Source organism: Tachyglossus aculeatus, chromosome 7, assembly GCF_015852505.1.
Source record: "Tachyglossus aculeatus isolate mTacAcu1 chromosome 7, mTacAcu1.pri, whole genome shotgun sequence".
NCBI lineage: Eukaryota > Metazoa > Chordata > Mammalia > Monotremata > Tachyglossidae > Tachyglossus > Tachyglossus aculeatus.
Window position 1 is genome coordinate 3,401,100 of NC_052072.1, and position 13,458 is coordinate 3,414,557.

Sequence of the window (13,458 nt, forward strand, 5' to 3'; positions counted from 1 at the left end):
GCCCCATCCCCATTCCGGGGCCGCCGGGGATTCCAGAACCTTCTGGAGCGCGCGCGCGCGTCACTTCCGGCCACTGAGGCGCCCTCCCCCCCCTCGCCCTGCACGCCGGCGGCGTGGAAAGCGCCAGAAAACGCGCGGTGGGAGGGGGGATCCCGTGACGTCATCACGCCGGCGGCCGGGGGAGCCAATCACGGCCGGCGCCGCCGCGGCCTTGGGCCGCCGCGCCTGCGCAGAGGCCTGTGGCCTTGGGTTTCCCTCCTTTAGCCCGCACTTCTAGGCCGCAGGGTCACGTGGCTGGAGGGGGGTGGCTGCGGGTCTCTCCCTTTCTCTGTCTCTCTCTCCCCTTTTGTGTCTCTTTTTGTCTCTTTCTTGTCTCCTTGCAGGGCGGAGAAGGAGCAGCTGCAGCCGAGGGAGCCATGGTAAGTGTTGCCCCTTTCCCCCCACCAGAACCACGTGCACCCTGGCAGTGCCCCCTCAACAGGGCAAGGGACTCTTTATTGCCCCATTGTCTCCTCCCAATTATAATCATCATCTTAATGGTCTTTGCTCATTCATGCAATCAATCAATCGTATTTATTGAGCGCCTACTGTGTGCAGAGCACCGGACTAAGCGCTTGGGAAGTACAAGTTGGCAACATAGAGAGACAGTCCCTACCCAACAGTGGGCTCACAGTCTACATTCACTTCTATTTATTGAGCGCTTACTGTGTGCAGAACACTGGACTAAGCGCTTGGGAAGTCCAAGTTGGCAACATAGAGAGACAGTCCCTACCCAACAGTGGGCTCACAGTCTACATTCAATGATATTTATTGAGCGCTTACTGTGTGCAGAGCACTGGACTAAGCGCTTAACGCTTACTGTGTGCCAAGCACTGTTGCAAGCCCTGGAGGGGGATACAGGGTCATCAGGTTGTCCCACGTGGGGCGCACAGGCTTCACCCCCATTTTCCAGATGGGGGAACTGAGGCCCAGAGAATAATAATGATGGTATTTGTTAAGCGTTTACTAAGTGCCAAGTGCTGGGGTGGATGCAGGGTCGCCAGGCTGTCCCACGTGGGGCGCACAGGCTTCATCCCCATTTTCCAGATGGGGGAACTGAGGCCCAGAGAATAATAATGATGGTATTTGTTAAGCCCTTACTATGTGCCAAGCACTGTTCCAAGCGCTAGAGTAGACACAAGGTGATCAGGTTGTCCCACGTGGGGCTCACAGTCTTCACCCCCATTTTCCAGATGAGGGAATTGAGGCCCAGAAAATAATAATGATGGTATTTGTTAAGCGCTTACTATGTGCCAAGCACTGTTCCAAGCGCTGAGGTGTTTACAAGTTGATCAGGTTGTCCCCCTTGGGGCTCTCAGTCTTCATCCCCATTTTACAGATGAGGGAACTGAGGCAGAGAAGTTAAGTGACTTGCCTAAGATCACACAGCTGACAAAAGGCGGAGCCGGGATTTGAACCCACGACCTCTGACTCCTAAACCCGGGCTCTTTCCACTGAGCCACAATGCTTCTCTTACTTGTTAAGCGTTTACTATGGGCCAAGCGCTGTTCCAAGAGCTGGGGAGGTTACAAGGTGATCAAGTTGTCGCATGTGGGGCTCCCAGTCTTCATCCCCATTTTCCAGATGAGGGAACTGAGGCCCAGAGAAGTGAAGTGACTTCCCCAAAGTCACCCAGCTGATACGTGGCGGAGTCGGGATTAGAAGCCACGACCTCCGACTCCCAAACCCGGGCTATTGCCGCTACACCCCGCAATAATAATAATAATGGCATTTGTTAAGCGCTTACCATGTGCAGAGCACTGTTCTAAGCTCTGGGGGGGGGATACAAGGTGATCAAGTTGTCCCACGTGGGGCTCACAGTCTTAATCCCCATTTTACAGATGAGGGAACTGAGGCTCAGAGAAGTTAAGTGACTTGCCCAAGATCACACAGCTGACAAGGGGCAGAGCAGGATTTGAACCCACGACCTCTGGCTCCTAAGCCCGGGCTCTTTCCACTAATTCACGCTGCTCCTCTTACTTGTTAAGCGTTTACTATGGGCCAAGCACTGTTCCAAGAGCTGGGGAGGTTACAAGGTGATAAGGTTGTCCCACGGGGGGCTCACGGTCTTCATCCCCATTTTCCAGATGAGGGAACTGAGGCCCAGAGAAGTGAAGTGGCTTGCCTAAAGTCACCCATCTGACACGTGGCGGAGGCGGGATTAGAACCCACGACCTCCGACTCCCAAACCCGGGCTATTGCCGCTAAACCCCGCTATAATAATAATAATAATAATAATAATGGCATTTGTTAAGCGCTTACTATGTGCAGAGCACTGTTCAAAGCGCTGGGGGGGATACAAGGTGATCAAGTTGTCCCACGTGGGGCTCACAGTCTTAATCCCCATTTTACAGATGAGGGAACTGAGGCTCAGAGAAGTTAAGTGACTTGCCCAAGGTCACGCAGCGGACATGTGGCGGAGTCGGGATTCGAACCCGTGACCTCTGACTCCAAAGCCCGGGCTCTTTCCAGTGAGCCCGCTACTTCCCAAGCGCTTAGCACAGTGCTCTGCACACGTAGGAAGCGCTTGAGAAATATCACTGAGGGATTAACTCTTGGAGTAGTGGAGAAATAGCGTGGGTAAATCCACTTTTAGTCCACTGCTCTGCTCAATAAATACGAATGAATGAACTTTGTACTCGCCTGCTGGGTGACCTTGGGCAAGTCGTTTCCCTTCTCTGGCCCCCCCGTTTTATCATCGTAATGATGGTATTTGGTAAGCGCTTACTATGAGCCGGGCACTGTACTAAGCGCTGGGGTGGAGAGAAGTGGGAGGGCCCAGCCGTACCACGTGCGGCCCACAGTCTCAATCCCCATTTTCCAGATGAGGTCACTGAGGCCCAGAGAAGTGAAGCGACTTAACCAAGGTCACACAGCAGACAAGTGGCGGAGTCGGGATTAGAACCCATGACCTTCTGACCAGGCCATGCTGCTGCCTCTCTCCCATTACTGAGCCCTTAGCACCGAGGGTGTTGCCTCTTGTCCTCTTCTAGCGTGGCTCAGTGGAAAGAGCCCGGGCTTTGGAGTCAAAGGTCATGGGTTCGAATCCCGACCCCGCCACTTGTCAGCTGGGTGACTTTGGGCAAGTCACTTCACTTCTCTGGGCCTCAGTTCCCTCATCTGTAAAATGGGGACTAAGACTGTGAGCCCCTTGTGGGACAACCTGATAACCTTGTATCTTCCCCAGCGCTTAGAACAGTGCTTTGCGCATAGTAAGCGCTTAACAAATACCATCATTAATTAAGTGGCGGAGCGGGATTAGAACCCATGACCTAATGACGAGGCCATGTTGCTGCTTCTCTCCCATTACTGAGCCCTTAGCACTGAGGGTATTGCCTCTTGTCCTCTTCTAGCGTGGCTCAGTGGAAAGAGCCCAGGCTTTGGAGTCAGAGGTCATGGGTTCGAATCCCGACCCCGCCAATTGTCAGCTGGGTGACTCTGGGCAAGGCACTTCACGTCTCTGGGCCTCAGTTCCCTCATCTGGAAAATGGGGGTTAAGACTGAGCCCCACATGGGACAACCTGATTACCTTGTAACCTCCCCAGCGCTTAGAGCGGTGCTTTGCATATAGTAAGCGCTTGATAAATGCCTTTGTTATTATTATTCTAAGCGCTTAGTACAGTGCTCTGCGTATAGGAAGCGCTCCCTTCCCTGTACCTCAGTTCCCTCATCTGTAAAGTGGGGTTTTAAGAGTGTGCACCCCATGTGGGACAGGGACTGTGTTCAACCTGATTAGCTTGTATTCATTCATTCAATCGTACTTATTGAGCGCTTACAGTAGGCAGAGCACTGTACTAAGCGCTTAGGAAGTATAAATCGGCAACAAATAAAGCACTTGGCACATAGTAAACGCTTTAAAAATACGATTAGTAATAGTACTGGGAAGCAGGATAGTGCTCAATAAAGGTTGGGAAGCAGTGTGGAATAGTGGAAATCGGGAGGTCATGGGTTCTAATCCCGACCTTGTCACCTGTCTGCTGGGTGACCTTGGGCAGGTCACTTCAGTTCCCTCGTCTGGAAAATGGGGGTGAAGATTGGGAGCCCCACGTGGGACAGGGACTGTGTCCAACCTAATTATCATTATTATTAATTACCATCGATGGAATACTTCTCTCCACTTTACAGGGACAATATACGGTTCTCTTTAATCAATCAATGATTGATTGATCGATTAATTGATTAATCGATCAATCAGTCGATCAATAGTTGATTGATTTAGATGGAGATGATTTTCCTGAATCTGCCCCAACGTTTAGTTGCGCATGATAACCTTTTATGATCGATCAATCAATCATATTTATTGAGCGCTTACTATGTGCAGAGCACTGTACTAAGCGCTTGGGAAGTCCAAGTTGGCAACATATAGAGACAGTCCCTACCCAACATTGGGCTCACAGTCTAAAAGATGTCATGATGATGATAATTGTGGTATTTAAGTGCTTATTAAGTACCAGGAATTGGGGTGAATACAAGGAAAACGGGTTGGATAGGGTCCCTGTCCCACGTGGGGCTCACAGCCCCCATCCCCATTTTACAGATGAGGTAACTGAGGACCAGAGAAGCGAAGGGACTTGCCCGGGGTCACACAGCAGACAAGTGGCAGGGCAGGGATTAGAACCCAGGTCATCATCATTAGAGAAGCAGCGTGGCTCAATGGAAAGGGCCCGGGCTTTGGAGTCGGAGGTCATGGGTTCAAATCCCCGCTCCGCCAATTGTCAGCTGTGGGACTTTGGGCAAGCCACTTCACTTCTCTGGGCCTCAGTTACCTCATCTGGAAAATGGGGATTAAAACTGTGGGACACCTGATCACCTTGTAACCTCCCCAGCGCTTAGAACAGTGCTTTGCACATAGTAAGCGCTTAATAAATGCCATCATTATTATCATCAGCCCCTATGTGGGATTCACAGTCTAACGAGGAGGGAGAACCAGGGATTGATTTTTCCCGTTTTTCAGACAAGGGAATTGATTCATTCATTCATTCAATCGTATTTATTGAGCGCTTCCTGTGTGCAGAGCACTGTACTAAGCGCTTGGGAAGGACAAGTTGGCAACATATAGAGACGGTCCCTACCAACAACGGGCTCACGGTCTAGAAGATGCAGAGCAAATCCTAATTATAATATCATCAATCGTATTTATTGAGCGCTTACTGTGTGCAGAGCACTGTACTAAGCGCTTGGGAAGGACAAGTTGGCAACATATAGAGACGGTCCCTACCCAACAACGGGCTCACGGTCTAGAAGATGCAGAGCAAATCCTAATTATAATATCAATCGTATTTATTGAGCGCTTACTGTGTGCAGAGCACTGTACTAAGCGCTTGGGAAGTACAAGTTGGCAACATAATAGTAATAATTGGGATATTAAGTGCTTACTATGTGCTAGGCACTGTACTGAGATGAATTTAAACAAAAGGGTCCTTCCTGCTCCGGGGGCCTAAGACATGTGCGTCTGGGGCTCGTGTGCAGAGAGCACTGTAGTAAGCGCTAGAAAGAGTCGACTAGAATAGACGCCTCTATCCACCATGAGTTGCACGTGGGCTTGACCTTGGGGACAAAGCAAGGTCATTCTTTCGATTCCAAGAAACAGGGAAAGGTGTGAGTTGTCCAATAAGACAGGAGAGGCTAATAATAATCGCTAATAACTATTTGTTGAGCACTTACTGTAATGCAGGCGCTGGAATGAATTTAGAGCAAGAGAGGAAAATTGGGGATTGGGAGTGAATGGGTGGTCTGGTTTTGTTTGAGTGGTATTAAGCGCTTACTATGTGCTCTGCTTTAGGAGTGTAGTAAGTACTATTGGTTAATTAATTGGTTACAGTGCTCTGCACACAGTTAGCGCTCAATAAATACGATTGATTAATTAGTTGTATCTAGCTTTATCTTGTGATCTCCATGTGGGGCAGATTGGATTATCCCGAATCCACCCCAGGGTTTAGTGGCATTTGATAAGATCCATTCATTCAGTCGTATTTATTGAGCGCTTACCGGGTGCAGAGCACTGTACTAAGCGCTTGGGTGCTAGAGAAGCAGCGGGGCTCAGTGGAAGGAGCCCGGGCTTTGGAGTCAGAGGCCACGGGTTCAAATCCCGGCTCCGCCAATTGCCTGCTGTGTGACCTTGGGCAAGTCACTTCACTTCTCTGGGCCTCAGTTCCTTCATCTGTAAAATGGGGGTTAACACTGTGAGCCCCCCGTGGGATCACCTTGTAACCTCTCCAGCGCTTAGAACAGTGCCTTGCACATAGTAAGCGCTTAATAAATGCCATTATTATTATTAGAAGTTGGCAACATATAGAGATGGTCCCTACCCGACAACGGGCTCACAGTCTAGGTAAGATTTTACTATGTGCCAGACACTGTACTAAGCGCCGGAATAGGTACAGGATCAGCGGGTTGGACACGGTCCCTGTCCCACGTGGGGCTCACAGTCTTCATCCCCATTGTGCTGAGCCCCAGAGAAGTGAAATGACCTTCCCAAGGTCACCCAGCAGACAGGTGGCAGAGCTGGGATTATCATCATCAATCGTATTTATTGAGCGCTTACTACGTGCAGAGCACTGTACTAAGCGCTTGGATTAGATTAGAGGATTAGATTAGGATTAGAGGATTAGATTAGGATTAGATTAGACTAAGGATTAGAACCCAGCTCCCAGGCCTGGGCTGTATCCCCTATAGTAATAATAATAATTTTGGTATTTGTTACACGCTATGTGCTAAGCACTTTTCTGAGCGCTGGGGGAGGTACAAGGTGATCAGGTTGTCCCACGTGGGACTCACAGTCTTAATCCCCATTTTCCAGATGAGGTAACTGAGGCACAGAGTAGTGAAATGACTTGCCCAAAGTCACACAGCTGATAAGTGGCCGGGATTAGAATCCATGACCTCCAACTCCCAAGCCCGCATTCTTTCCATTGAGCCATGCTGCTTCTCTAATACCATAATGATGGTATTTATTAAGCGCTTACTATGTGTCAAGCTCTGTTCTAAGCGCTGGGGTAGATACAAGGTCATCAGGTTGTCCCACGGGGGGCTCACAGTCTTCATCACAGAGAAGCAGCGTGGCTCAGTGGAATGAGCCAGGGCTTGGGCGTCAGAGGTCATGGGTTCGAATCCCGGCTCCGCCACGTGTCTGCTGTGTGACCTTGGGCAAGTCACTTAACTTCTCTGAGCCTCGGTTCCCTCATCTGTAAAATGGGGGTGAAGACTGAGCCCCCGTGGGACAACCTGATCACCTTGTAACCTCCCCAGTGCTTAGAAAAGTGCTTTGCACAGAGTAAGCGCTTAACAAATGCCATCATTATTATTATTATTCACCCCCCTTTTCCAGATAAGGGAACTGAGGCCCAGAGAAGTGAAGTGGCTTGCTCAAGGCCACACCGCAGACAAGTGGCGGAGCGAGATTATTCATTCATTCATTCAATCGTATTTATTGAGCGCTTACTGTGTGCAGAGCACTGGACTAAGCGCTTGGGAAGTCCAAGTCGGCGACATCTAGAGACGGTCCCTACCCAACAGCGGGCTCACAGTCTACAAGGGGGAGACAGACAACAAAAACAAAATATATTAACAAAATAAAATAAATCGAATAGTAAATATGTGCAAGTAGAATTAAACAAATAGAATTAAAGCTAAATCATGAACAAAATAAATCTCATCATGATCCTGGGAAGCGCTTACAACGTGCCCAGCCCTGTTCTAAGCGCTGGGGCCCCCGTTCCCCGGCCCAGGATGCGAGACTTTGCTCATCACCGTTGTCATTCATTCATCCAGTAAGCGCTCAATAAATACGATTGATTGATTGATCCATTCAATCGTATTTATTGATTAGCACCCACGTCTTCTCCCTCAGCGGTCTCATTCATTCAGTCGCATTTATTGAGCGCCTACTGCGTGCAGAGCACTGGACTAAGCGCTTGGGAAGCAGCGTGTGCTGTGTCGCAGGGGCCTCACAAATGTCCCCCTCGGTTTCCCCAGGCAGGGAAGGCGTTCAAGAAGTTTCTCCCCCTCTTTGACCGCATCCTGGTGGAACGAAATGCGGCCGAGACGGTCACCAAGGGGGGCATTATGCTCCCGGAAAAATCCCAGGGCAAAGTCCTGCAGGCCACGGTAGTCGCCGTTGGATCCGGCTCCAAAGGAAAGGTGCGTTGGCGTGTGACGTGACGGTTCTCCGACGCCTTGTGGAGATCGGTCATGGGTTCAAATCCCGGCCCTGTCAATCAATCAATCGTATTTATTGAGCGCTTACTGTGTGCAGAGCACTGTACTGAGCGCTTGGGAAGTACAAGCTGGCAACATATAGAGACAGTCCCTATCAATCAATCAATCAATCGTATTTATTGAGCGCTTACTGTGTGCAGAGCACTGGACTGAGCGCTTGGGAAGTACAAGCTGGCAACATATGGAGACAGTCCCTATCAATCGTATTGAGTGCTTCCTGTGTGCAGAGCACTGGACTAAGCGCTTGGGAAGTACAAGCTGGCAACATAGAGACAGTCCCAATCAATCAATCGTATTTATTGAGCGCTTACTGTGTGCAGAGCACTGTGCTGAGCGCTTGGGAAGTACAAGCTGGCAACATATAGAGACAGTCCCTATCAATCAATCAATCATATTTATTGAGCGCTTACTGTGTGCAGAGCACTGTACTGAGCGCTTGGGAAGTACAAGCTGGCAACATATAGACAGTCCCTATCAATCAATCAATCGTATTTATTGAGCGCTTACTGTGTGCAGAGTACTGTGCTAAGCGCTTGGGAAGTACAAGCTGGCAACATATAGAGACAGTCCCTATCAATCAATCAATCGTATTTATTGAGCGCTTACTGTGTGCAGAGCACTGTGCTGAGCGCTTGGGAAGTCCAAGTTGACAACATATACAGTCCCTACCCAACAGTGGGCTCACAGTCTAAAAGGGGGAGACAGAGAACAAAACCAAACATACTAACAAAATAAAATAAATAGAATAGATATGTACAAGTAAAATAAATAAATAGAGCAATAAATATGTACAAACATATATCCATAAATACAGGTGCTGTGGGGGAGGGGAAGGAGGTAAGGCAGGGGGGATGGAGAGGGGGACGAGGGGGAGAGATTGGACTTGTGAGTCAATATTAATAATAATGGTATTCAGCGCTTACTATGTGCGAAGCACTGTTCTGAGCGCTGCGGGGTATACAAGGTGATCAGGTTGTCCCCCGTGGGGCTCACAGTCTTCATCCCCATTTTCCAGATGAGGTCACTGAGGCCCAGAGCAGTGCAGTGACTCGCCCAGAGTCACCCAGCTGACAGGTGGCGGAGCCGGGATTAGAACCCACAACCTCCGACTCCCAAACCCGGGCTCTTTCCCCTGAGCCGCGCTGCTTCTCAAAGTTGTGACTTGGGCTTGTGAGAAATGTGAGTCCCGCGTGGGTCTTGATCCCCATTACTCAGATGAGGTAACTGAGGCACAGAGGAGTGATTTGCCCGTGGTTACACAGCAGACAGGTGGTGGGGCAGAATTAGAACCCAGGTCCTGAGGCCTACAGAAGCAGTGTGGCTCAGCGGAAAGAGCCCGGGCTTTGGAGTCAGGGGTAATGGGTTCGAATCCCGGCTCTGCCAATTGCCAGCTGTGTGACTTCGGGCAAGTCACTTCACTTCTGGGCCTCGGTTCCCTCATCTGGAAAATGGGGATTAAGACTGTGAGCCCCCCGTGGGACAACCTGATCTCCTTGTAACCTCCCCAGCGCTTAGAACAGTGCTATGCACATAGTAAGCGCTTAATAAATGCCGTTATTATTATTGCTGACCGCCCAGGCTCTACCCACTAGGACACTTTGGGCTTAATTAGACTGTAAACCCTTTGTGGGCAAGGAAAATACCTGCCAACGCTTTGATATTGTGCTCTTCCAAGTGCCCTGAGGCCACTTTGTTCTTAATTACCCACATGAAAAGAAATTAATCTTCATCTCCATCTTTCGGCCCTTCCCCTCATTTTATTCCACTCCCGGTTGATCAATCTTTGGGTGTTGAGCTAAGGACCTGGGTTCTAATCTCAGCTCCACCACTTGTCAGCTGTGTGACCTTGGGCAAATCGCTTCACTTCTCTGGGCCTCAGTTCCCTCGTCTGTAAAAGAGGAACTAAGCCTGTGAGCCCCACGTGGGACGAGGACTGATTTGGTTGGACCTGCCCCAGCGCTTAGTACAGTGCCTGGCACATAGCGCTTAGAACAGTGCTTTGCACATAGTAAGCGCTTAACAAATGCCGTCATTATTATCTTAACAAATGCCAAAATTATTATTAATGATAATAATAAGTTAGAGAAGCAGCGTGGCTCAGTGGAAAGAGCACGGGCTTTGGAGTCAGAGGCCATGGGTTCGAATCGCGGCTCCGCCCCATGTCTGCTGTGTGACCTTGGGCAAGTCACTTAGCTTCTCTGAGCCTCAGTTACCTCATCTGTAAAATGGGGATGGAGACTGTGAGCCCCACATGGGACAACCTGATCACTTTGTATCCCCCCCAGCGCTTAGAACAGTGCTTTGCACAGAGTAAGCGCTTAACAAATGCCAACATTATTAAAAGGACTTGGGTTCATGGGTTCGAATCCCGGCTCCGCCACATGTCTGCTGTGTGACCTTGGGCAAGTCACTTAGCTTCTCTGAGCCTCAGTTACCTCATCTGTAAAATGGGATTAAGAACAGTGTAGTACGCCGTAGTGATTTGCACATAGTAAGCGCTTAACAAATGCCAACATTATTAAAAGGACTTGGGTTCTAATCCCTCGCTCCTCCACGTGTCTGCTGGGTGACCTCGGGCGAGTCACTCCATTTCCCTGTTACCTTATCGGTAAAATGGGGGATAATAATAGCGATAGCATTTATTAAGCGCTTTCTATGTGCAAATCACTCTTATAAGCGCTCAAGAGGTTACAAGGTAATCAGGTTGTCCCACGAGGGACTCCCAGTCTTCATCCCCATTTTACAGATGAAGTAACTGAGGCCCAGAGAAGTTAAGTAACTTGCCCAAAAGCCGTGTGGGAAAGGGAAGAGGCTGAAATTTGTGGATTTATCCTATTTATTTTATTTTATTTATTTTATTTCGTTAGTATGTTTGGTTTTGTTCTCTGTCTCCCCCTTTTAGACTGTGAGCCCACTGTTGGGTAGGGACTGTCTCTAGATGTTGCCAATTTGTACTTCCCAAGCGCTTAGTCCAGTGCTGTGCACACAGTAAGCGCTCAATAAATACGATTGATGATGATGATTTAAGTGTTTTGCGGGGCTCCGATTTATATAAGAAAAGGTAGTCGAGAGTGAAAGCGGCTTCTAATTTTGATTTTTCTCCTGCAAATCAGAATCCAGAGGGAAGAGGTCGTTAACGGTTAAGATGCGGCAACTACAAATTAATGTTTAACTTATAGAGTAAAGTTTATCGGGGACTGGTTTAAATTGAAACTTGGTCTTCTGGATTCTCCCATCTGCAGATGATTGAGAGCAACGGCTTTTCCTTAGTTTGTAACATGTCAGCAAGTTTATAAGTTACTAAGGTTTTGGGTTTTTTTTACCCCATGAATCTGTTGAAGCCTCGGATGTTTGGCAAATGTTAACTTTTTTTCTTGCTTTTTGTGTATTTTTTTGTTCCTTCAGAGTGGAGAACTCCAGCCTGTTAGCGTGGACGTGGGAGATAAAGTTCTCCTTCCGGAATATGGTGGCACCAAAGTCGTCTTGGAAGACAAGGTTGGTGGCTATTAAAATGAAAAATGAGAAGGGAAGCAGGATGGTTCTCAGTGGAAAGAGCCCGGGCTTGGGAGTCGGAGGTCATGGGTTCTAATCCCGGCTCCACCATTTGTCAGCTGTGTGACTTTTGGGCAGGTCACTTCTCTGGGCCTCAGTTCCCTCATCTGTAAAATGGGGGTGAAGACTGTGAGCCCCACGTGGCCAACCTGATTACCTTGTATACCCCCAGCGCTTAGAACAGTGCTTGGCACATTAATTCATTCAGTCGTATTTATTGAGCACTTACTGTGTGCAGAGCACCATACTAAGCGCTTGGGAAGTACAGGTCGGCATCATAGTAAGCACTTAAATGCTGTCATTATTATTATAATTCTGGTGTTTGTTCCAGCGCTTACTATGTGACAAGTAATCATCATCATCAACAATTGTATTTATTGAGCGCTTACTATGTGCAGAGCACTGTACTAAGCGCTTGGGAAGTACAAATTGGCAACATATAGAGACAGTCCCTACCCAACAGTGGGCTCACAGTCTAAAAGTGGTAAAAGTAATAATAGTAATGATGGTGTTTAAGATCTTACTGATGATGATGATGATAATGGCATTTGTTAAGCGCTTACTATATGCAAGATCTTACTGATGATGATAATGGCATTTGTTAAGCGTTTACTATATGCAAAGCACTGTTCTAAGCGCTGGGGGGGATACAAGGTGATCAGGTTGTCCCACGGGGGGCTCACAGTCTTCATCCCCATTTTACAGATGAGGAACTGAGGCCCAGAGAAGTGAAGTGATTTGCCCAAAGTCACACAGCTGACAAGTGGCGGAGCCGGGATTAGAACCCACGACCTCTGACTCCCAAGCCTGGGCTCTTTCTACTGAACCACGCTGCCCGGGATTAAGCACTGGGTTAGATATAAGGTATTCAGATCGGTCACAGTCCTTCCTAAGGGGAAGGAAGAGCGGTGTTTTTAAAGGGAAACTGAGGCCCAGAGAAGCTAAGTGACTTGCTCGAGGTCACACAGGAGGATTAGAACCCGGCTTCCGTGCTCATTTAACGATAAAATTCAGAAAGTGCGTCGAAGCTCGGCAGCGGGTCTTGATGATCTGTGTTTCTTCTCTCTTTGCAGGATTATTTCTTATTTAGAGACGGCGATATTCTGGGAAAATATTTGAACTGAAATCATCGCCAGCGGAATTTGCCGAGGCGCCCATTCCACTCTCGTTCTGAAACCTTGCTTTCATCGTGTAAATAAATAATCTCCCGGTTTTGTTTTATAATAAACTAATGATATCTGGCAGGTCTACAAGGACGGAACGCTGTGAACATTTCAAAATAAAATGTGTATAGGTGAAAGGCTTGGTGCTTGCCGGATTTTTTTTCCGGGAACATTTCCAACTCCTGCTCCCTGCGAGGCCATTGGATCCCCTTCCCTGTTCAGGCAGATAGTCGATCGTATTTAGGGAGTGTTTATTGTGTGCAAAGCACTGTACTAAGCGCTTAGACTGTACACTATCACACATTTCATAGAGAAATAGAGAAGCAGCGTGGCTCAGTGGGAAAGAGCCCGGGCTTTGGAGTCAGAGGTCATGGGTTCAAATCCTGCCTCCACCACTTGTCAGCTGTGTGACTTTGGGCAAGTCACTTCACTTCTCTGGGCCTCAGTTCCCTCATCTGTAAAATGGGGATGAAGACTGAGCCCCACG

The 13,458-nt window shown here is 48.6% G+C and overlaps 1 protein-coding gene across 1 annotated transcript; it reads left to right on the top strand.

Moving 5' to 3' along the window:
* The first annotated feature begins 217 nt into the window (after positions 1 to 217).
* HSPE1 (heat shock protein family E (Hsp10) member 1) lies at positions 218 to 13,111 on the top strand. Its single transcript, XM_038749615.1, has 4 exons — positions 218 to 419; positions 8,014 to 8,178; positions 11,662 to 11,751; positions 12,882 to 13,111. The coding sequence occupies exons 1-4, from the start codon at positions 417 to 419 to the stop codon at positions 12,930 to 12,932; spliced, it is 309 nt and encodes a 102-aa protein (XP_038605543.1). The 5' UTR covers positions 218 to 416; the 3' UTR covers positions 12,933 to 13,111.
* The last annotated feature ends 347 nt before the right edge of the window (positions 13,112 to 13,458 follow it).